The sequence below is a fragment of the Orbicella faveolata genome, unplaced genomic scaffold (genome assembly GCF_042242905.1).
Source record: "Orbicella faveolata isolate gen_17 unplaced genomic scaffold, um_ofav_v1 contig_46, whole genome shotgun sequence".
NCBI classification, from domain to species: Eukaryota; Metazoa; Cnidaria; class Anthozoa; order Scleractinia; family Merulinidae; genus Orbicella; species Orbicella faveolata.
Window position 1 is genome coordinate 23,969,250 of NW_028301576.1, and position 25,751 is coordinate 23,995,000.

The window sequence follows — 25,751 nt, forward strand, 5'->3', positions numbered from 1 at the left end:
CTTGATACTCGTCGATACGATTAATATATCTCATGCTGTATAATTGTGCAGAGGACCTTTCTCTGCCCTGGTTATGCCCAGAAGCGCACGTTAGCTTCTGGACGCGGATTACATGGAAATTGGTGGGCTTTATATTTAAAGTCTGGCTCTTACGGTAGGCGTTCCTTACCCTACTTCCTGAGATTTTCGCCCTCCCAATTCCTTTCCCGTTTACGCCTGCGCCGGCTATCTAGGATGTACTGCTTACATCTTTAATCTTTAAGTAAACACAGAATCGCGTTTTGTTTCTTTTTCCTTGGCGAAAATGATAAACAAAAAGAAAAAAACAAAAAATGCGCGTGTGAGTACGAATTTCAAGCGCTCAATTATTGTGTTACATATTATGACAAATGCCTCTATGAGCCGCCCCTGCAGGGAATAATTATGGCATTTGTATTCATAAAAACAACTACTCCTGCTCCAAGATAATGAATACAACTACCGCGATTCTCTGCAAGCGCGTCTGATAGAGAGAATTTAAGACTTGTGTTTGCAGCCGACATAACGCGAGCTCTGATTTGCTAATTCTAGGAAATTGTTCTTCCGTCATACCCGTGGACTGATAGCACGACTACAGAAATAATACAAAAAGCCATATAAAAGACACCTTATTAACCTTGAATGTTCCGGTGAAATCTTAAACCGCGGCCTTGCCGTATTTATCTCCCTATCGCTGGGCCAATAAGGCACTTTCTTGTATGTGTTGCGTTTTGTAGAGTTTGATTGAGAGTCATCTTAATTTCCCAAATCAATTAAGGAGGGTCTGAATCCGCTCCCGTATATATTTGTTAAACCTTGGCACAAAAATATTATTAACACCTAAATCACAATTTAATGATTAAATGATAAATGGAGGTCACCTGATTAAGTGGCAGTCCCGCTAAAAGCGGTCCACTCGAATTCGGGACCAAAAATAATTTTCCTTCATTTTTTGTCAGTGAAAAGGGTTTGACACATAAATATAAAAAAAAAACAATTTATTATTTTCCAATTCCGTATTTTTGCTTTGCTACGAGCCAAAATTGAATTTTGGCCGAACTGAGGTTGCAGACCGTGATCAGAAAGGTCAAATTCACCGATTTTGTGAAGCGTGCTACGTCGCCTAAAATGCAGCTCACGGAATTTCGTTTTCATTCGAATTTTAAGGTACATTCATTACTTTGACTGACGAAATATGGAAACTTTTCGAAAAATTCTAAGCTTACCAGTGAGGCTTGAAGACACCCTACTCCGAGGCCTTTGATCACCTACTTAAATTTAGCCAAATTTGACGGGGAAAATCTCAAAAGTTGGGTCTAAATGAAGCCTAAAAAGCACATCACAGTAAATTTCATACCTTAATCAACCGTTCTATAAGTTCAAACCGGTGGGTATCTCCTTGGATTGCACGCGAGAACAGATTAAAATCTGCCACAGCCAGTGTGTTTACATAGCTATCGCTTGTGTCAAAGCTCATTTGCATAACCCTAGCACCCGGTGAAAATACATCTTCTTCCGTTCAGGTTCGTTTGTTGACCTTCTGAGTAGTGCCAAATAGCTTCCTTTAATACTTGTGTACACTCTAGATCCAGTTTTGAGGTGAAGATTGCGTTAAAGTTGATCAATTCTCAAGACTTGCGAGACTCCAAAAGTAAATAATGGCGCCGGTCTGCAGAAATTAACCGTAGCCGTCGTCCTGACGCTTCAATAAATTCTGGCGCAGAGGTAGCACTAGGAGAAGAAGAAAATCGTAAGTTTTCATTTACCGTTTAATGGCAATTACTGAATCCTGTACTACTGCCAAGACTACTGGAAGCTTGAGGGCTAGGGACCGTTCATTTTTTATCAGGTAGGGGGGGCTGGTGGGATTGGGGGGGGGGGCCATGCGAAAAAAAATGGCTTTCGAGGGGGGGCCATCCCAAAAAAATAAGGGAAAAAGGGGGGGGTCACGTGAAATATTTTAGTAAAACTTTAAAATGGCATAATGTTTGAATATCAAAAAAATTGCTATAGAATAAACATAGAAGGCAGGATACAAATTTATTACAAACTTTCCTTCTGCTTTAAAAAACGTTTGGCGACAAAAAGCATTTGTAGCTACTGAAAAGAAGTATTTAACACTGTTATTTTCGAATGCAACTTTCACTGGCACTCATCTTCATCTTCGTTGTCGTCGAGTTCTTCGTCGCCGCTTGTGCTGCTATGGGAGTCTCTTTCACCAATGCTGCAAGAAGCAGCAATGCTTTCCGTCAGAGTGTACTCTTCAGGGTACATGAAGGTGTAAACATAATCTCTGACTTCCTGCTCAACGTTGGTGGTGATTCTGCTTCTTGCAGCATTGGTGAAATAATTCCCTTCCAAGAGCTGTGCGATGTATGGCCCATCTCTTCTAAATAACGACATGGCGACATCCTCAACTTTAATACACTCTTCAGGGACGGCCGTTCTAGGAGGGTACACAAGGCATTGCGGAAGATCATTTCCTGGCGGGTTTCCCACACAGATTCCATAAACTCGTTGGACGTTGTTTTCAGTCCGCTTCCTCTTTCTTTCATTTGACTTTCTGCGGTTTTCTTTTTTCCTTCTCCTTTTGTTGATGTGCTGTTTGAGTGTGCCCTTGAATATGCTGTTATGATTGCTCTTATTTTCTAGTGCTTCCATGTCCTGCGTGACCTTCGTCAACTTAGCTTCTATACATTTGATCTGTTTTACATTAAAACTGTGGGCATTCAGCAATTCAGATGAGGGAGATGCCAATGAGAGGCCAAATGCCACACGCTCAGGGCGAGCCACAACTAGGAGATCCGAAATTGACTTCTCTTTCTTTTGATTTGTTTTTCAAACAACAGCTCTCTGTAGTATAGGGATTGTAAATATTGTCTTCACGGTGAGCACAAAACGTGAAGTAGGGGGATAATAGAGAAATATTAAAAAAGTTGAAATCTAAATTTTTTTTGGGGGGGGGTCATCCCCAAAAATGACCGCTATAAGGGGGGGCCACGTGAAAAAATTGGTAAGCTGAGGGGGGGTCATGCGATTTTTAAATGGTGCTTCCCAAATCCCACCAGCCCCCCCTCCCTCATAAAAAATGAACGGTCCCCTATATGCCCGAATTTGAAAAACAACAACAACGAACACTTGCCGGTTGCATCGCTGGGAAATGAACCTGAATGAACACGACACGCTTGAATGGAACTATGCGGTGAATGATGGGCTTTACTTCTGTTTTATGCTTGATGCCTGTCTTTTAGTATCTTGCACAGCGCATAAAATGCACTTCGGGATCCGTTTATCGGACCGTTTATAAAACGAAAGCTGCACCAGCTTCGTCAAAATGTTACACTAGTTGTAACGTGACCAATTACCCCTGAGGGGGTACTCCCTTATATGGGCTATATAGGTATCTGTATGTAAGGCCCCAAAGGGTAGGGTTTTTCATAAATAGGGTATCGATTTTGGCCATTTTGGTTATAAATTGGGTATGGTTTTAGCACTCTAGTTTTGAATTGGGTATGTTTCTTAGCAGAAGCTACTTTTTCAACATTATCAATAAGACCTTCAACAAAAGTCCTTCATAACGTATGTTTAGGGCAACTGTGTCAGCCGCAACGGTCATAAATAGGTTATCGAGTTTTTGGTGAGGTCATAACTAGGGTAGCAAAAGACGCAGATTTTGGTCATAAAGAGAGTAAGGGTTTTGGGAAGTGGGCCGCACACCCCCACTCAACTTTTCTGGAAGTACCCCCTCTGGGCCAATTACTAGGGGCCGAGGGCAAATCCTCTACCCCGCGCGCCGATCATTAGATTTGGCAAGATTTTCTCATTTCAATATTGATAATGAAAAAGGCACCCATTAATTTTTTGGACTAGTGCAATCTTCTCAGTATGACCGAACGACGACAATCATTGCACCTTTTCAATTTTTATCTACCTTTCCTCGGAAAATATAAGGAGTTGCTGACACATGACGGGGGAGGAAGCAGACATGGACCTAAAATTCACTTTTCCTTTCCCGTTATCAGCCGTTCGTTTTTCATAGAAAACACAATGGAAGAAATTCAAAAGATGGGACCAAGAAACCTTCCAAAAAACGTCCATATCGAAGCGCGTGCAGATGTTGGGAGGCCGATTTCCCACTTTGTGTTTATAGGACTACTAAGCTTCCCATTTTTTCTGACGACACCAGAATTATTGGCCATAAAAATAGTTTATCTTTGATTTCTCTGCCTCGCGAAACATATGGTTAAGTGATGGGACATGCACTCTTACTGGTATGGGACTCAAGCGTTGGTGCCCGGGAAGTACTCCCTTATATGGGCTATTTAGGTATGGGCGGTCCCAAAGGGTCGGTTTTTCAGCCGTTTTGGTCATAAATGGGGCATAACTATCAACTTCTTTCAACACTTAACCATATGTTTCGCGTAAAGCCCATCATTCATCGCAAAACATAGTTCCATTCAAGCGTGTTGTGTTCATTCAGGTTCATTTCCCAGCGATGCAACAGGCAAGTGTTCGTTGTTGTTGTTTTTCAAATTCGGGCATATAGCCCTCAAGCTTCCAGTAGTCTTGGCAGTAGTACAGGATTCAGTAATTGCCATTAAACGGTAAATGAAAACTTACGATTTTCTTCTTCTCCTAGTGCTACCTCTGCGCCAGAATTTATTGAAGCGTCAGGACGACGGCTACGGTTAATTTCTGCAGACCGGCGCCATTATCTACTTTTGGAGTCTCGCAAGTCTTGAGAATTGATCAACTTTAACGCAATCTTCACCTCAAAACTGGATCTAGAGTGTACACAAGTATTAAAGGAAGCTATTTGGCACTACTCAGAAGGTCAACAAACGAACCTGAACGGAAGAAGATGTATTTTCACCGGGTGCTAGGGTTATGCAAATGAGCTTTGACACAAGCGATAGCTATGTAAACACACTGGCTGTGGCAGATTTTAATCTGTTCTCGCGTGCAATCCAAGGAGATACCCACCGGTTTGAACTTATAGAACGGTTGATTAAGGTATGAAATTTACTGTGATGTGCTTTTTAGGCTTCATTTAGACCCAACTTTTGAGATTTTCCCCGTCAAATTTGGCTAAATTTAAGTAGGTGATCAAAGGCCTCGGAGTAGGGTGTCTTCAAGCCTCACTGGTAAGCTTAGAATTTTTCGAAAAGTTTCCATATTTCGTCAGTCAAAGTAATGAATGTACCTTAAAATTCGAATGAAAACGAAATTCCGTGAGCTACATTTTAGGCGACGTAGCACGCTTCACAAAATCGGTGAATTTGACCTTTCTGATCACGGTCGGCAACCTCAGTTCGACTAAAATTCAATTTTGGCTCGTAGCAAAGCAAAAATACGGAATTGGAAAATAATAAATTGCTTTTTTATATGTGTCAAACCCTTTTCACTGACAAAAAATGAAGGAAAATTATTTTTGGTCCCGAATTCGAGTGGACCGCTTTTAGCGGGACTGCCACTTAATTTTTGAGTTATTAAACCTAAGAATTAAAATTAAGGGTGTTTTTAACGGGCTTCAAAGTTGATATGGCAGTCTTTTCCTACACACAAAGAGCTATAACCTATTTGCCAATAATTGGGCATTTTTTTACGGTGTTGCATCAACCAAAAACGAGACCAGTATGATATACGTGGGATTAAATAAATAAATTAAAAAATAAATAAATAAATAAACATACATTTATATAGCGCCATTTTCCATTAATTGTCCATGGCGCTTTACAATACTTTAAAATTAAAATCCTAAGTTTAAAATCCTAAAATTAAAATCCTAATCCTTTAAAAACCAAAAATCCTAAATCCTAAAAGTTAAAATCCTAACAATTAAATACGCTATATAATACAATTAGACTACAAATAAAAAGTAAAAAACTACAAATCAAATGCACGCTTAAAAAGATAAGTCTTAAGATTAGCCTTAAAAACTGCCTCTATTATCACTATTATCCTTTAATCCATTCTTGTTCACGGTTAAATCTGTTCTAGACACTGCTTGAAATAAAAGTCACTTTGATAATTACTCGGCTTACAGTGTCCTAAGTATTCTTAGCTATTCCTATGCCTATATTTTGTTTTTACATAGAAATGACCTCCATTGAGAACCCAGCTCGTACTAATCACTGTCAAATGTAAAGTAAGATTTCAAAAACTTAAGTTTGCTGATTTCATTAGTAACTCTCTTTTTCTGTTCGTCTGTCCACTCTACTGAGTACCTGGTTTTAGATGGCTTAGAATATAGAATCTTTAACGTTGAGGTGACAAACTCGTCATAACACGTGACATTAAGATAGTCACATAATTTACGCAGAGTTTCCCTCGGCTTTGCTATCATGTCGCGGCTGTAAACATCAAGGATTGGATACTTGGACATCTCGTGAAGCTTTTGGACTGTCCGAGCATGGTTGAAGTATTTGTGGATGCAGAAGTCTAAGGCCTTGGCATTGGGTACCTGGAAAAAGTGAAATAGGATATAGTTTGTCAGGTAAACACAAGTGAGCTTCTCGCATTTGGGTGGAGGAAAAATACAAAAAGATAGTCTCCTTTCTGATTTATAAAACGGAAGAACCAGGTAGACAATTCCCAGTTCGTACGTCGAATTTCACAATAACAGTGAAACCTTCCTTATGTATACTCCGTTAACATGGTCACCTCGTTATTACGTATGGCCACTTTTTCCTGGCCTGAACAAAAGCTAAATCCATTTGCTCCTTGTTTAAAAACAAACAAACAAACAAACAAACAAACAAACAAAAGAAAAGAAAAATTTGGCCGTTGGCGTTGGCTATTCTGTCACAGTACTGTAGAAGCTTAACGAGGCCAGTAACAACGTTGTTACTAGTTGCGTGAAAGCGGCCGTTGTGATGAAGGTTACACTTATAATTAGTGCAGCTCGGTCCTGGCTATATAGTATAAAGTATAAAGCTTAAGTGGGGATGGGGGAAGGGGTAATATAAAAACAACACACACACACACACACACACACACACACACACACACACACACACACACACACACACACACACACACATATATATATATATATATATATATATATATATATATATATATAGGCAGAATAATATGGTTTTCCAAACGGTGACTTCCAGTAGAAGGATCAAAAGATACCGTGCTTCAATGTGAATTTTAGTTAAGTGTAAGATGAGGCGTCATGAAGCAAACTTCTAACTGTTCCGGCTTTTAATGTGACGTTTCGGCCTTCGGCCTTCTTCAGATTGGAACAATATTTACAAGTTAAAAAATAAAACGTTAAAAATCCTAGTAAGTTTACAGATTTGCATGTATATATATAAGATCAGAGAAATGTAAATATAATTACGTAATGCTATACAACCTGAAATAATAGATTACATAACAAACTAATGTCAACTTACAAGAACGCGCCGGGTGATAAGATTACAACAATGTATCTGCGAGCGCCTTAATTACTAAGTGTATAATAGTCAGTCTAATTCTGTATTGTAACAAGCTAATGGCAACTTACAAGAACGCGCAAGTGATGAGATTACAACAATGTATCTGCAAGCGCCTTAATTACTAAGTGTATAAGTGTATAATAGTCAGTCTAATTATGTATTGTAACGGACGCGATTTTTGGATCTAAATTCCCGTCTTTTATTAAGACCATGAGGGCTGAGTGTAAATAGCTGGGAGGTCCAATAGGCCTCTCTGGTCAATAACAACTTGTCAATATACGCAGCAACCCCCTGGCTAGTAATTTGTTCGATGACGATAAAATTAATTTCGGAAATTTCGTGCCCAGTACAATTAAAATGGACTGCAAGCTCACACGTCTTTTTGTTGGTGAGCATGGATGATTTGTGATTGCGAAAACGTACTTTAAATTCTGTATATATATATATATATATATATATATATATATATGTATATATATATATATATATACAATTTTGAATTCACCAACAAGCTACTCAATAATTGGCTTACATTGTTCCTTGCTTTCTGATCTTGCACCGCTCGAGATTTTTTGCATATTGTAGCGATATTGTCGAACGGGTTTCTGATGACATGAATCAGTTTAACTGGAACCTCCACTGTTTTTTGTAGTTCTTGTAGGTCTTGAAGGCCTTTTCGTTGTCCCAGTATTGCAGCTGTTCCGCTTCCTTTTTTGTCTCCAATTACCTATGTTTATAGTAGGAGATAATTAACAATTATTCCATCAGCGCGCGTTGGAAATGAGATGGTAAATAGCCAACGAGGCCCGTAGGGCCGATTTGGCTATAACCAATCTTACATCCAACAAGCACGAATGGAATAACTGTTTTATTAAACTAGGTGCGTTTATATACTTGGAAGTTATAGCTTAATTTTATTGGATTTTAATTTTACTAGGCGGCCGGAAGTCGATGTGGCAAAAACAACAAGTGGGAAATCACATGACATGCGCGCTGTTTGTAAAATGAGTTGAATGAAGAATTTGAAAGCGACGCAAGCGAATTTGCTGAATGAAATTACAATCAAGTAGAATTCAAGGAACGTCTATCAAATGAAGAAGAAATATCCCTGGTCAGAAAGTTTGAAAAGCGTTCAAGTCATGGAGAAGAGAGCCGAATAACTGTGCAATTGCACATTGCCGTTGTAATAATGCTGCGGAAAATTCCGATCGCCATGTGACACAGACGTTGTGCCAAAATTATTCTCGACAAGAGCTCTTTCAGGATTCCCTTTCTTTGAAAGCCTTGGCATTTCGAGCTGTATGTGTGAAACTCAGTGTTGTCCAGATTCAAAGTCAGGGACAGAAACTATCTGAGCGTGAGATTCATCTTCAGAATCTCCGAGGCCATCCTGATGGTTTTTCGTGACTAGTAAGGAACCGGGCTTACTTCGGTTGAGCTAAAAACACTCAACTCCTTGAGGTGTTTTTTGCAAGGACATAATTGTTGGCGCTAGCTGTTGTTGATTCTCTCGTCCTCGTCAACCAAAAAGAGACCGAGATAAAACTAGGTCGTCTTCTGTAGCTGCTCCGGATTTTTGGTCTCGACCGAGCTTAAGTTGAAGCGTTTCCTCATCTGCTCATTGGAAATTGGTTTCTTATGGACTACGCCGGCAATGCTGCCTGTTTTCCTGAGGCCTTTTACAAATGCTCTAATTATTTATTTGCCTCGTCAGAGATAGTGGAAAACGGTTTGTGTTGCGGCGGGGTGCGAAGGAAATGATAAATGGCGGTTCTTAGGGATTTCGAGGATGCACTTTTTTAATACGTGCCATCTTTCTTCCAAGTAGACATATAAAAACACTTCAAACAAACATTAAGTTCCTCTCTTAACATTTCTTATGTCGGTTTGGAAAATTTGATGCCAACAGAACTCGCAAGCCATTCTGTTAAGGTAAACATTGATTTTGTTAAGTAATCTTCATGAATGCGTAAAATCTCGGCGGTCATATTTTAATTTTGTAACTTTTAAGGGAAACTTAACGTATACGTACCGTTAGATAACCTAATCTCGAACTTTGAAGCTTTTTTGCTGTTACTGGGACGACATTGTCCATAATTTCCTGTGTTTCTTCTGTAGATAGCTCACTGAGTCTGCGTTTTTTCATTCATTGTTTTGGTCGACAAAACTTGGCTCCCCGCGAAAACGTTTATGCCGAGCGACATTTACCGCATTCATTTCCATATAAGGTCAAACGCAGGTATAATGGCAGGTAACCGAGATCCAGTGAACCAACCAGAAAGCTAGAATTGCATTATCCGAGGTTGAGAATTTAATAATACACTTTATCAAAAACTGGATCACTGAATAATGTAATTGAAGAATTTCCATTGGCTTAACAATCATGATATATGAGCGATTATACCATGCTCTACAAATATGGTTAGCGTATGCATAACTGTTAGAGCGTTTTATTGTTGTTTTATTTTAGTTTTTTTGTATGTATTTTTTTTTTAATATTTGGGGGCATTTTTAGTAAAACAATTATTGCACTCGCGCTTCTTGGATATGAGATGATCATAGCCATCTTAATGCTATGCGCCTCGTTGGCTATCCATCATCTCTTATAATCCATCAAATACTTTCGCGCGCACGTGATTGGTCCAAACACATCACGTGACCGAATATTCCCCAGCTATTCAAAACTGCGCATACTGCGAAAAATATTTGAAGGATAATAGACACAATAGCCTGCATTTGGCGCAATAATCCGCTCGGATATTTGTCCTTGGACATTATCTGTTCATCCAAGCTCACAGTTTTCCTTGAGCTACGCTCTCTGAAATCTGTTCGCTTCTCGAAACAGATAATATCCGCGGGCAAATATCCGAGCATATTTCCGCGCCAAATGGAGGCTATTGTTTATGTATCCAAGGCGCGCTCTTGGAATAATTGTTAAAGACAGCCCTTCTTTTTTGGTTATATATTGTCATAACTCAATTCAAGGATAATTTCTTCTTAAAATTGATTACTTCTTGCTTCTTCAAGCTTCTTCTTCGGTATTGCTTCTTTTTAAATCGTATCAGCCTTTCATATCCCCATACCAATGCATCATTTAACAAATTGACGTCATTTTCTATTCATCTGTCCTCTAATTGATGTTAAATTGCGTCATGATATTGTCAAAGTGGCTGCGGAATCACTCGCCTTCCCGTTGTGGTCCCACAACCACTTTGACAAAGTTATGACGAAATTTATCATCAATAAGAGGGCAGACGCATCAAAAAACTTACGTCTATTTGATTTTACAATAACAAGACCCCCAAAATAGTCAAATGCCGAGGGGAAAAGACGCCGTAAACTTGCCGTAAACAAAGACAAGTTAAATTTATTCAAAATGGCGCTAACATTGTCAATACAATTTCTCGCTTTTTGATTGGCTACTTAAAAAAGTCCATAAAATCTCATTAGTTAAAAAGTTGGCAGTTTGACAGCTAAAAGTTGAACTTGAAAGCTAACATAAATGAAAATCCGACTGTACTCTTATTGATGATAAAAATGAACCAATCAGCGCTCGAAAAATTAGATAGCTATTGCAAAAAATAAATAAATAAATAAATAAATAAATAAATTGAGAAATAACGCTTTTAAGTATCCTGAGGTTACCTGCAGCTAGTGGACAGTATATTGCTTAGTTTACATTGTTTTTGAGTCAGACTGCCTCATGTCCTACACCTAATGTGCTCAGTTCCTTATATATCCACAACAACCGTATTTTGATTCAAATGCTTTTCCAGTATCGACTTTTACTGCCCCAATAGGCAAAATGTATATTTTACTGGTCACCAGTTTTGTCGGTTTTTTAAAATTCTTTTTTAGCAATTTTCTTTCATTACTTTGATTAGTTTTGAGCCATTTTGATGGTTTGGTCAGGTCTTCTAACAGTGAAACCGCTGAAACTATCCAAACTGTTAAATTCTATCAATTTAAGTTGAAAAATTGTTAAGATTATTAACGGCTCTGTAACTTTACTTACCTTTATTTGATTTCTATATTGTCCTTGCCAGCTTCCTGGAATATAGTAGGAATAACCAAGTCTGTTGTTTGGGGAACGTTTCCCTTGTATGGATTGACTGTACGAATGTGAGTGCAACGCAGAAAAAATTCGGAGTCTTCGACTGTAACTTTCCTCATTTGGGTCCTTATAAAAGCTTTTAAATTTTGCCAGGATATGGACCTCATTTGGAATGATTATGTCTGGATGAGAGTCCAAAATGGCGGCTATAAGACTGTGGCCACTTCTAGGATAACCAACAAACAACACAAACGATTCAACGCCATCGTACGGAGAATTGCGCTTGAGGTCCAGTTTCTCTGGAAAGAAGAACAACTTCGACACGTTAGTAAAGTTCTTATCTTATCTTATCTTATCTTTTCATATGTTTTCTTATCTCAGTTATTTTATCTTATCTTATCTTATCTTAGCTTATCTTATCTTAGCTTATCTTATCTTATCTTTTCATATCTTTTCTTATCTCAGTTATTTTACCTTATTTTATCTTATCTTATCTTAGCTTATCTTATCTTATCTTAGCTTATCTTATCTTATCTTTTCATATCTTTCCTAACTCAGTTATTTTATCTTATTTTATCTTATCTTATCTTAGCTTATCTTAGCTTAGCTCAGCTTAGCCTAGCTTAGCTCAGCTTAGCTTAGCTCAGCTTAGCTTAGCTTATCTTAGCTTAGCTTAGCTTAGCTTAGCTTAGCTTAGCTTAGCTTAGCTTATCTTATCTTAGCTTCGTGAGACAAAATGCAGTTTGAAAAAAATCCGGAGTTCTCGACTGTTACTTTCTTCATTTCCCTTTGTGGGTCATTAAAAAATCTGTTAAACTTTTTCAGGAGGTCGAACTCGTGTGGAGTGATTATTTCTGGATGAGAGTCCAAAATGGCGCCATAAGACTGTGGCCACTTCTTCCATAATCAACTAACAACACGAATGTTTCAACGCTATCGTACGAAGAATTATACTTCAGCTTCTGTTTCTCTTGAGAAAAAGAAAACAAGCAAATTCAAAGACAGAAAAAATATTTGACCAATGAAGTGAGTTAATCATATACATGAAATGCAAACAAGTGAGGAATACGACGTAAGGTGTAAAAAGAAGATTTTCGGGGGGAAACGATCTCGTTTACAAATAGACAAACGCTTTCGTTTCTGTTAAAAACGTCTTCTTTATTACACCTGGTGTTTCACTATTTTCAACGGCTATTACACTTCTCAACTTAAGATTCTGCTCTCGTTCTTTTATACCGACCTCGTCGACACTTGTCAGTCAAGTATCAAACTGACATCTAGGCTTGCATAAGAACTTACACAGCCCATGCATAACGGCACTACGCTTGCGCACGAGAATCATTACCATATTTTCCTTCGAACGAATACAAGAGTCGCAATCTTTTTCATTTCACATTTTCTTTATGATCCAATAGGGTCTGGCCAAAATAAAACAATGAGAGCAATATAAAAATTACAGCAATGATCTTTTCAAAATTGAATGAAAATATAAGTTACAGCAATGTATAGACTCAAAACTCGAATAAAGATTGTTGTACAATCGTTGTCAAACAACAACTCAGGCTTACTTATTGAGGAAGAAAGGCGGCCCTACTGGTTACGCCTTTTCCACATTTTAATATTTAAGTAGTCGGTAGAACTTTTCAATAACAGGAATCCATACACATAGGTGCCATCGGTACAAACGTACGTGTTGCCAAGTTCTTTTAATGAAACCGACTTCCAAACGGTTTTCTGCGAGTAACACCTTTTTTTTTTAATTACCGTGTTACTAGGAGATATTTAGTATGAGCTAAAATTGTCCATCTGAAACCTTTGCTAAAGAGGTTAGGTTTGCTGTGCTTTTACATCGAAGAAAATAAAACTTAACATTAAGAACAAAACATACTGTGATAACAATAAATTATTCCAGGAAAAATGGTCAGGTACAACATATCTTAGCAATTTACCTGGTCGTTACAATAAACCTAAATAAAGATAATCATTCCACTTTAAATAACACCAGCTACGAACCTTAATGAAAACGTTCTCATTTAGATAATTTTACTGTAAGCACTTGCAGATTAAATGTTTAATGAGTTTTTCCATCAAGAATTTCCAAAAACAGTTTTATTTAAAAATAATCAATTTTTGTTCTTTAACAAAGGACTAACTCACACAAGAAAATTTGGCTCGATGCAAGTGTAGTAAACATTATTATTATTTTTTAAAGAATGGAATATGGCCTCATACGTTGAAAAAAGTACTGGGGTTTTCACAAGTTGTTTGAAAGTGGTGTCCTGTAATTTGTTTTTTCTAGCTCGATGTCTTGTCTATACTTTAAATCGGATGCTGTTCAGGCAATTTGTTATCAATGACATCAGCAAAAATGTTGTCAGTTTTCTTTGATCATTGAGGGATCTGAAGGCTATGCCCTTTTCCATGAAAGGCGCAAAAACCCAACTTGATACTCAGGCTAGGATCCTGAGTGCTTTTCCCGCCGGAGAAACCCGTAATTCCATGGCTCTGGTATGTAATCATGGGCTGGAGAACAGTCCATGAATTAGCGGCAAACATCATTGTACCGCTGGACTCTTCCGGTCGCGTTTAGTTCTGTCTCTTCTGTACGTTTTACTTAGACTCGTGCATAATAACAAAGGAACTTGTTTAGTCAGCGATAGGCCGCACAATTTTAATTCCATTGCGAAAGAATGGCATAGATAAACATAAAAGAGAGAGAAAATTATAGCGTGTACTAAAAACATCACTAACACTGAAATAGCAGTTTACGTTTCTTCTAAAACTTACCTAAATCATTTAGCTGGTAGATCGAAGGGAAATCGTTCCTGCTCTGGGGCCACGTGAAATAATTCATCAAAAATAATGCGATCCCCAAACCTAGCAAGGTGAGCCAAATTATGGTGTAACTAGTGAACTTCATTGTTAGCATCACATCCACTGGCCACTACGTGGAATAAGAAATCACAAATATTGCCATTAGTTTGTCGGTTTGTTTCAGTGTTTTCCTCGAAGTGAAAAGGGAACGGTATTAGCATTCGTCAGCAGGCCTATGATGTGTAAGTTAATTAATTATAATAAGGAAAGATGTGCGGAGAAATAACATACGGTGAAGAAGCAGCACTGTGAAAGTAAAGTGTGTTGACTAGAAAGGCTTCTAAATTCTCAAATAAAAACAAAAATACAAATAAAAAAAGAACATGATTATATATTGTTAAGTTAAAGAGCGCACGCCTCACCGTCAGGTTTTTGGTATGATTGTCTTTTGACTCTAATATCCGATCGGCCACACTTGCACTTAGTTTTAGTTTTTAAGATGTATATCCTCTCTTATTAAAAAAAAAAAAAAAAAAAAAGCAAATTAAAGAGAAAAACGCGGCGTGTGGTATATACAACAGCTAAGAAACGTGGCGATTCTGATCAAATTTAAATTGATTTGAAAGTAAGATGTCTTCAAATCGATGGATTTTTTTCACTGTGATGTAAAATAGTCGAATAATGCGTATTTGACTGATGATACGTTGCCAAGCCAATCTTCACCTCTGCGTGCTGTTCATTTCCTTTCATAATATTACTCTCTAAACTGAAGAATAAGCTACAAAGGATGCGACCAGTTTGCTTTACATAACTAGAGCAATTGCTTCAAAGTTGTTAAAACTGCCTCCGTCGCTATGCGACTGGGATAATTTTGTGAAAACCTAGTTAATTGTCCAACGTATGAAGAGAGCCACGCTGCTCTCTATTCGAGTAAAACCTGTTAATTAATCCACTTTTTAAAGAAATTACCATTGGAAAGGGATTCATTTGTAATTTAAAATGTTAACTAAAGGAGTAAATGTCCACCGGTACCGGCACGGCTTTGAGTATCAGAAAAACTAAATTAAACTAACTAACTAAATAAATAAAAACCGTCGAAGGTTTGGTCCATGCACATAGCCGAATATATCACAGCTTCATTTCCACAAGTCCACAGCGGTAATATATCAAAGCTGCACATCACCTTAAACCAACCAACCAAATATTACGAGAGAAATACTGGTTCTCAACCATGAACGGTATGAAAGAACTGAACACAAAGCGACACCGACAGGAACCCGAAGGCCACTGATGTAATAATAATAATAATAATAATAATAATAATAATAATTTATTTCTAGCGCATTACATTAAAAAATCTCTTACAGAATAAAAATGAGGAAAACGATAACGAAACCAATATAAGGAAAATATATTAAATTACAATGGATGATAAAATACTAAAATTCATTAATACTAAAATTCATCATAAGATACTAAAATTCATTATAGAAATACTAGATATATATCAAAGGAAGACTGGAGTGTTGTATCTATAGATTTGGGAGGGCCGTACCCCGATTATCCGGACTGCAATCACAACTTGCTTATGAAACTGGGAGGAGCCGCCGAACACTTGATTGACGCTAGCGAAAGATGCATTTGTCGGTTGAGCTTTGAATTTTAGAGTTCACAAGTTATTGAGAGGCGCAGTAAGGATATGAATCACATTCACTGCACGTCAGCAATGTATATGTAACATGAATTTAACGTTTTGAAAGCTCAAATGCAAAATGTTCTCCTGTAAGATGGATAAGTTCTTGGTGAAGGTTTGAACTTTCCAACAATGTTTGAGTCCTCTAACACGTTTCTTTTCTCGAAATGATAAATAATAAATGGATAAAAGAAATAAAATTAAAAACCCTCATGATATTAATTTAGCCGTTTAAAACACAACCACGAAACCAAAACTCATTCGCATTTTCACTCGAGGAAAACGAAAACCCAAGAACTGCAAAAGTAAAGCAATTTGCATTACTTTTTAAATCTTCCACCGAATAACAAAAATGCCCACCGCGAAAAAGTATTACATATAAAATAGATTTATTCTCACCTTGTGCGATGGGTCTGTCCAACGGGATATCCCAAAGGATTCTAAGCAAATCCAGAATTTGTGCAAAAGATACGTTCTAATGGGATAAACCATTTCCATTCTAGGAAAACCAATAGAGAATGGAACATTAAACCAGGAAGCGTGCTCCTTAGTTCTTTTTGAAAAAATAGTGATGGTCTGGGCCGAGCGAATTGATTGGCGCAAGAGCTTATGGGATTGTTTGGGGTAAAGAACCCAGGGTCAACTTCAAATCGGAAATGGTGGATCTGATGCAGACGAGTGAGTTGAGCTAAGATCCAGGTCTACCAAGATGCCTCTGGACGCAGACTCAACTTGTGTTACCCCATGAGTAATGACGTAAGCAGCGCTTGATTCTTGCTGAGCCCTTGCCGAGCCCTTGCCGAGCTCAGACACTGCATTGGCATTGAATGCTCGGCAACTTTGTTACCCGTGATCCTTTTTGCCACAGCTGAGGCAGGTATCATTGGCTGCAGGAGAGTCACGACGTGCAGCATGTGGCGTGCGGCTGCATCACAAGCAGGTAGAAGACGTAAGAGACTGTGAAGCTGAGAGCCCTTGCTGTTTGAAGGGGCGACGAGGAGTTCTGGATTTGACATCCTAACCCTAAGCCTAACCCAAAACTTGAAGGCTCGACGGCGATCCTCCGAGCTGGCAACGAATGGCGGTCGATCTTTACCCATGACGTCGAAGAGGGAGTCGATCAGGCTCGTAGCCTTGGAGAGTCGATCGCTGAGGTTGTAGCGCTGGAAAAGAGTCGAAACAAAATCAGTGAAGAGCGACCAGGCTGGAACAATGAAGATTTGGGTTCCAAAGTTCTGACACAATGTAATAACTTGGAAAGAATCTCACTAATAAAGTATTTTAATGATATCAACATGGCCGACTAGTCGAGCACATGGTTATAATACTATTATCACTGAAATGCAATATGGGGAACCTAGCTTTATTTATTAATTAATTTATTTATTTATTCCTCCAATTCCTAGCTAATACATAGATATGTAAATAGTAACCGATAGTGCTTTGTAAGGAAGAAAAACTCGCATAAAACAGAAATTACATCACTTCAATTGAATTACATTGTATATTAGAAGGAGAGGAGAGGGGCACGTCTAGATAAACTAATTTCGTGCCCCTTAAAGTTATGTATAGCTTGAGATTATTAATAAAAAGAAAAAGAAAAAAAGAGAAAAGAGAAGAGGAAAAATGACAAATAGCTCAGAAAGTTATAAAGAGATAATGCTTTCATTAGTATTAAGCAAGGTACCAGCGTAAAAGTGCTTTTCTAAATATTTTTTTAGATGGTTTGTCTCTAATGGTTTGCGGAATATTATTCTAAAAGAAACTTCCAATAATGCTGGGGCAAAATCTCCTAAGATTAGTTCGAAATGAAGGTATTGCAGCTTGGGTGGATGATGCACTACGGGTACTGTAATTATGTAGTTTAGATACTAATGAAACAGGTAAAGTAGGAAACTTATCATGGTGGACTGATAATCATAAAAAAGCAACACGTGTTCACTTTAACAATATCACGAAATTTGAGAAAGCCTAAGGATGAGTAGTGTGGAGTTATTGATTCCATTAAAGGAACATCATTTATAACACGAACCGCTTTGTTTTGTAATTTTACGATTTGAGACAATGGAGCGTTATAACTATTTCCCCAAAGTGTACAAGCATAGGTAAGGTAAGGATAAATAAGAGAATAATACATACTAATACGTGTTGCTTTTGATACATAATGTTTCAACTTGACCATTATATTAATATTTTTGCTAATTTTGCCACATATGTAGTCAATATGGTTATGTAAAGTAAGGTGACAATCAATATACACACCAAGATATTTTACACAAAAGGACTTCTCTAAATGAACGTTTGCTACAGTTAGTGGTGGATAAAGATTGTAACTTTCCTTTTGACGGGGCATAAAATAAGAAACTTAGTTTTTGTCAAATTTAGGGTCAATTTATTACTGCACAACCATTCGTAGACAGCAGGTAAATGATTGTTGATTTCACACAATAGACTGTCAAGATCATGTGCGGAAGCTGTATCATCTGCATATAATCGCGTAGGAAAGAAGGTGGAAGACTTTGGAAGATCATTAATGAAAATAATAAACAGCAAAGGTCCTAGAATCGATCCTTGAGGCACTCCAGTGGAGATAAAACGTGTGTCAGAAGCAACACCATTTGCATGTACCTGCTGTTTCCTGTTACTTAAGTGAGATTGAAACCAGTTATATTCACTTTGCTGTAATCCACAATACTTAAGTTTATTTAGTAATATTTCATGGTTTACTGTATCGAATGCTTTACTTAAATCTAAGAATAAAGAGACCACATAGAGTCCTTTATCAAGAGAGGAAGTTATTTCTTCAATAAGGTCAATTAGACAATCAGAGGTTGTGAAACCTGGTCTAAATCCATATTGTTTTGAGGAAATATAATTTATCTCTAACTTTCATAGATTTCTTTAAACCAGGAGTAATCCACGGTTTATATGCTTTGTGTTTGATCTTGGCTTTTTTAAGTGGTGCATGAATATTACTTACTTTATTGAAAATATGGAGGAATCTGGAATAACTTTCATTTACTTCATTGCATTTGTAGATAGAATCCCAGCTCTCTTTTCGTAGATCTACTTTGAAATTTTCATCTTCAAAACTCCGAAAATCTCTGAATTCGAAATAATCAGGAAAAGGACTAAATTTTGGGTCATACAAAATAGTAAATACTGGTAGATGATCCGCAATTTCAACAGCGAGGCTGCCACTTGAGCAGGAAGTCGAAATATTTGTAAAGGTATGATCAATGCAACTTTGTGAATTTTCAGTAATTCGTGTTGCTTCAAAGATCAGCTGATTGAATCCTTCTGATTGTATTAAATTAATATATTCCTTAGAGACACTTGTTTTTGTAAGAGTATTTATATTAGTGTCACCCATTAGAATGCATGTTTTCGTAGCGAGAAAAACACTGTGTAGAGTTTTTTCGAGTTTTTCTAAAAATTCTGGGTTTGAGAAATTTGGGGGTTTATAAATGACACCCACAATCATATCATTAGTTTCTATCCAAAGGTTTTCAATGTCTATTTTGAGGTCATTTCTAATTGAGAAAGAATAGCCTGATCTGACATACAAAGCAACACCGCCACCTGTCGAAAAGGTGCGATTTTCATTGAGTAAAATGTAACCTGGGATTTGAAAACAGGTAAAATCAGTTTCAGAGGTGAACCAAGTCTCGGAGCAACCGATAAAACCAAACTTACATGAAATCGAATCCAGAAGATTGCGGATTTGTTCGAAGTGATTTTTTAAGCTTCTAGTATTTAAGTGAATAACAGAGTATTGAGGTTTGACAGTACGAAACAACTCGTTAATTTCTTCAATTGTGTAAATCCCATGATCATTTGGCAATAATAAATTTAAATCAGGGTCAGAGGACTCGGGTCATTTGCATAAAATTTTAGCTTGACAAAATTTAGGTAAACAATTTAAGATAAATGTTAATTGTAAAGCTATGTAGACATTTAAAATGGGACTTACACATGAACAAAGAATATATACTGTTCAAACGTCTCAAGCCTGATGTAGCTCACCGTCGATATAGAGCTTGCCATGATGAAATCTAGGTCTTTTGCCAGCTTCAAATGCTTCTTTCATAACAGATCTTAATTGTTTCTTCTTTTGACGGTCTTCCCATATCAAATCATCCGAGACGCGCACACCATTACGTAGATCCCTCTTCTTTTTGATAACTCTAAACCGTTCTGGACGGTACAAAAACTTAGCCAAAGTTGGTTTGGGAGTGCCATCATCCTTGAAGGGCCCAATCTTGTGGGCGTTCTCGATGTCTGCTTGCAATTGGAGGTCATTTCCTATGATATCACGGAGCTTTGTAATGCAATCTTCGCCTGTTGATTTTGGGTTGTTGTAAAATCTCAGATTGTAGTCCCTAGACTATCTCTCCAGGGACAGCAATCTCTCGTAGGTGTCATCGATCTCTTTTGCATTCCTGGTGATATCGTTCTCGATTTGGTCGATTCTTGTGTTAGCTTCATGCAGTTGTCCTGTTAATACCTCCAGTTTTGTATCCAAAGATTCTTTCAGTTTTGAAATCGAGCTTTCATTTTCCTTAATTTGACTCTGAAGAGATGCAATGTCTCTTTGAATCTCGACTTGAGTTCCGTTCACTTCTTTCAGGTCGTCACTTACTGAACTTAACTGACGACGTACAAAAGCCTCAAAATCTTCTTCCACCGTTTCCTTTTGTTTTCCTCTTTTTGCAGACATTATTTGTTAGTTGTTTAGTAAGTTTGTCAACGAAAAAAAGTAACATGTACGTAAGAATTACGTAAGAGAAAGCAAGAAATTTCTCAAGTTAGCAGAGCCATCAAAAAACGCGGCCGTCATGCTCGCTGACCGCTGACCAACCTAGCTTGGGTGAAATGAGGCGAAATTTCTCGATGCAATAAACAAGTCAAAAACCTATGATTTGTATGCGTAATTTGTCTCCTGAAGGAAAAAAAAATCTTATTTAATTATTAAGTTGCCAAGGATAAACGGCCTCTCTCAACTGCTCTTTTTCCTTTCATAAAAATATTTGTATATCTCTATAGGTTACCCGCCAATACTGAACATTATCTTTTTCTCAACTCGTGAGCGGGCGGAATTCAACAAATCCTGCAATCTGATTGATTCCTGGAGCGGACGGAATTTTCTCATCCGGATCGCCACAGCGGGCGGAATTTGTCGTGTTGATCTATTTTCGTGAACGAAGTAGCGGTAATTGTCAATCTTTCGCCCTTTTTACACTTCCATAAACGATTAATCAACGCAAGTTTATCTCCATTCACTTTTAAATGGCAAGGACAGTCACTGTAAGTAAATTTAATTGGGAGTTTAGAAGTTGTGAGAGTTTGTTTGGTTGGTTGTAGCTCGGCGCTGTAATGGCGCGTAATCCTGCTGTGTGAGTCTCTCTGTACAATTTTAAGTAAAAATGAGTCAATTTCAGGCGAGTTTACCTCTCTGATCATTGCTGTGTTTGAGAGAATTTCTGTTGAATACACTTAACGAATTTCCTCGCTATTTGCTACTCAATTTACGGTAGAAAAGTCTGATTACGATTGATTCGCAACGACTGACAAAAATTATTTTTATAGTATAATTTGAAATTTGCACCAAATTTCACACCGGAAAAACAATTTTGAAGAACTCAACTGGTGAACTAAATGCAACTAACACAAAGTGGTTCGAAATAAATCTATTCTTTAATACATCTCTCTTTGTCTAGTATCTGAGTTACTCACTCGTACGTTCGTTAGATTTTTTACGAATGGTTTGTAGACGGTTCGGAAGCAAATTCAGTGACTAATTATATAGCTGCATCAAAATCCAATCTTGCCAACAGATCTATTTTTTATTAATTTTTGCCAACTGTCCAAATTTAAAAGCAATTGGATGGTTTTTGCTCGAACGTTTAGTTAAGCTTTGAACAAACTGTCCAATTTGAGAAAAATCTGCATACCTTCCATCAACCAATCAAATGTCAAGATAAATAAACGAACGGAGTATCGGCCAATCAGGTTGCGGCTGTTATCACTGCCATCAAACGTCAGCCAGCGATGGTAGCTCGCTAAGTTTTATTATGTTTTGATATTGGCGGAATTTCCCGACTTTTCTCTACACCTTTTTGACGTCTCAAACTTTCAATTGGAGTCTTCAGCTAGGTTTGCAGAGATAGATGGTACTGATTTACTCGAGATGAGGGAGAAAAATCACAACTAGAACGTTCAAAGAAGCACAAAAACCTGGGTTAAAGTGCTTGACCTGAGGCGTGCTGAGCGAAGCGAAGTGAGAAACGTTGAGGGGATATTCCCGAACGCGAGCTTGACCACGTTCTTTGCCAATTTTATGTAGAGTTAAGACAGCAAAATGGAGATGAATACGAGCCAGATAGCCTTGTTGTTATGCAAGGCTCCTTAGGCCGCCATCTAAAATACAACGGCAAGAGTTACAACATACTACCAGTCCGTAAGTTCGCTATGTTCATCTGTTTTTGGATACTATCTAATTAATAGCTAGTAAGACTACATGCTCGTCCAATTTGAAAATAATTGGATTCAAAAAATTCCTCGGACTGCCAAATTGGACTCGGCCCACGGCCTCGTCCAATTTGGCAGTCCTCGGAATTTTTCTCATCCAATTATTTCCAAATTTGACAGCATGTAGTCCTATTACATATACGAAGTTGGGTAAACAAACCCACTTTTAAGCCAATTTACCGCAGGAAAAAAAATTACTTATGGTCGGTCCTTATAAAGAAAAACTGTGACCTCGGGCTTAAAAATGCTGCCCGAGGCCGCAGGCCGAGGGCAGCATTTTCAAGACCTCGGCCACAGTTTTTCCCTATACGGACCTCCCAGCCGGCCAACAATAGTTTATCCAATGCTCCTCCTCACCACGCAACTCAGGCAATCAGTAAAAATACCTTTTATATATTGAACGAGGGCCTATGTGGTTGAAGATTGTGTCAAAAGTTTTTCTTCTCCTTTGTTTTGCTAAACGTTGCCACAGTTCAAGACAAGATGAAGGATAAGTGGGTTCCCACAAACAGGCCTTATTCTTAAGGTAATCATTCTCAAATTCTTTTGATATGATAATGTTGTTAGACTTGTTTCGTGGATGTTTTTTATTTGTAAGGCGGCTTGGCTTGTCCACGTGTGCAAAATCAAAATTCTGCGCACTTTGGACTTGGGCTTTATCGCGCGCTTTTATTGTCAGTGCCAGTATACTAAAACATCATATTAACCTTGCTATCGGTAAATAATCTCCATTGGTACCTTGCCACACTTACTGCGGAAGATTGGCTGTTGACAATACTTTTTAATAAACACTTGTCTCACAAATATGGGCAATTAAAAAAAAGCCACGAGGGAAACCACATGGTTTCTATAAGCTAACTACTTATTTTGTTTGTGCCTTTCAAATGTCTTTGAAATAATTTACGTTGGCAAGGAAACCACAGAAGACAAACGAAATTGCCAAGCAGCATTCCTGTTGGTCGGAAATATGTAACGACAGTTCTTTTGTTTTAAATTAGGATTGAAGAAAGGTTAACAGCAGCAGTTGCAGGCGAGAGTTCTTTATCGGATGTGTCATTTTTCAACGATTATCTTTCTTGTTTGCCATTTTACTTCAAGCACTAGTAATAGTTTCAGCAAACAAGGAGCAAATATTTGATAAACATTAACAAGCACAGGGAAAGGTCAGGTGAAATCAGTCGTTCCCTTCATTGTCTGTTTATTAAGGCGGGACTTAACCTAAAATTCTGAAAGAAATTCCAAGTTTTGTTTCATAAGGAACTCGAATCTTGAGGTATTGAAGTTTTATTTTGACAAGTACTGTTACTGTAAGTTTAAAGCTCGTTTTCTCAAAACGAGTTATTTTCGCCTTCTAGAAAAGATATCTTGAGAAGTATTTATTCAATTGAGCTAAAATTTTCAGGATTTCTTGTTTTTAGTAAGTTCTGTGGGATAAGCATAGAAATTTTCCATGCAGTGCATTCTGTCAAAGTTATGTATTGAAACGTATGCTAGATTTTCTGTATCAGATTTAACTGGTCATCATTTTACGTGCTTTTAACTTTTCAAAAATCTCTATGCTTGTCACAGCAAGCTATTTGTCTTCTTTAGTAAAATGTAAAAATTATCATGATTCCTTTTGATCGGTTCTTGTAGGAGTTTCTCAAGCAAGTCCTGGCATTCCGCAGCAGGTGGCAGATTTAATCAGCTGGTGTCAGGTTAGAATACAGTTATAGGGTACGTAAATATTTTTTTCATAATCTTTGCTCTTTGAGCTTTTTAAAAATGTTACTTTGCCATGGTTTGGAGTTAATTCTTAGCCACGAAAAAGTGTTTGAAACATGGTGTGTTTTTAAGTGTTTTTAGGTTAAGTCCCCCCTTAGGAGTTGTCCATATGTTGTTTACATCTGTTTTGGCAAATGTTTATTTTGTGTCGACAAACAGATTCTTGATACTTCTCGATGCGAATTTAATATATCTCACGCTGTATAAATCTGCAGAGATTTTTCTCCGCCTTGGTTATGCCCAGAAGCGCGCGTTAGTTTCTCGGCGCGGATTACGAAATTGGTGGGCTTTATATTTGAAGTCTGGCTTTTATAATAGGCGTTCCTTCCCATACTTCCTCAGATTTTTCGCCTTCCCAATTTCTTCTAAGTTTACGCCTGCGCCGGCTATCTAGGATGTACTACTTACATCTTTAATCTTTAAGCAAACACAAAATCGCGTTTTGTTTCTTTTTCCTTGGCGAAAATGAAAAACAAACAAAACAAAGCAAAAGAAAACAACAAAATGTGTGTGTGAATACGAGTTTCCAGCGTTCAATTATGTTACATCTTACGACGAATGCCTCTATGAGCCGCCCCTGCAGGGAATAATTATGATATTTCTATTCATAAAAACAGCTACCCTGTCCAAGATAGTGAATACAACTGACACGATTCCCTGCAAGCGTGTCTGAGAGAGAGAATTTAAGACTTGTGTTTGCAGCTGACATAACGCGAGCTCTGATTTGCTAATTCTAGGAAATTTTTCTCCTGTCATACCCATGGACTGATAGCAGGGCTGCAGAAATAGTGCGAAAAGCCATATAAAAGACAAGTTATTAACCTTGAATGTTCCGGGGAAATCTTAAACAGCGGCCTTGCCGTACGTGTTTATCTCCCTCTCGCTCGGCCAATAAGGCACTTTCTTGGTATGCGATGCGTTTTGTAGAGTTTGATTGAGAGACATCTTAAATTCCCAAATCAATTAAGGTAGGTCTCAATCTGCTCCCATATATATTTGTTAAACCTTGACACAAAAATACTATTAATTAATCGGGTTACAGTGTCCTATGTATTCTTAGCTATGCCTAAAAAGAGTGTGTTCAAACCTACCATATATTTTTTTTACATAGACATGACCTTCATTCAGAACCCCAGCACGTACTAATCACTGTCAAATGAAAAGTAAGATTTCAAAAACTTAAGAGGCCCTGCGCCTAAGAAACGACCGATGATTTCCGGCTAAAAAATAAAATCGGCCGATTTTTATCTCCCAAGTAGAGGTTACCGAATACTATTTAAAACTGAATTTCTTTTGTTTCAGTTTCGCTTTAAACCAAAAACATTGAGCCGCAAACTTTTCCCGCCTGATAGCAGCAAAATCAGGCCGAAAATAAGCCCCCGCAAAAAACTGTTCAGAAATTACTATCGCTAAGCAAAATAATGAGAAA

General features: G+C 37.8%; 1 protein-coding gene across 1 annotated transcript; it reads right to left on the reverse strand.

The window, feature by feature from the left end:
- Window positions 1–4,936: 4,936 nt before the first annotated feature.
- LOC110058117 (uncharacterized) lies at window positions 4,937–14,909 on the reverse strand. Its single transcript, XM_089277656.1, has 3 exons — window positions 14,308–14,909; window positions 11,482–11,819; window positions 4,937–6,481 (listed from the first exon to the last, which is right to left on the reverse strand). Exons 1-3 carry the CDS (start codon window positions 14,447–14,449, stop codon window positions 6,146–6,148), a joined length of 816 nt encoding a protein of 271 aa, XP_089133782.1. The 5' UTR covers window positions 14,450–14,909; the 3' UTR covers window positions 4,937–6,145.
- Between the last annotated feature and the right edge of the window lie 10,842 nt (window positions 14,910–25,751).

Bases quoted from the DNA above. Each gene is read 5' to 3' on its own strand.
- LOC110058117 (XM_089277656.1), bottom strand. From the start codon at position 14,449: ATGCTAACAATGAAGTTCACTAGTTACACCATAATTTGGCTCACCTTG. The intron at 11,820-14,307 runs GTAAGTTTTAGA...TCTTCTTTCCAG, and splicing joins CTACCAGCTAAATGATTTAG to AGAAACTGGACCTCAAGCGC. The intron at 6,482-11,481 runs GTAAGTAAAGTT...CACTTTTTCCAG, and splicing joins AATATAGAAATCAAATAAAG to GTACCCAATGCCAAGGCCTT.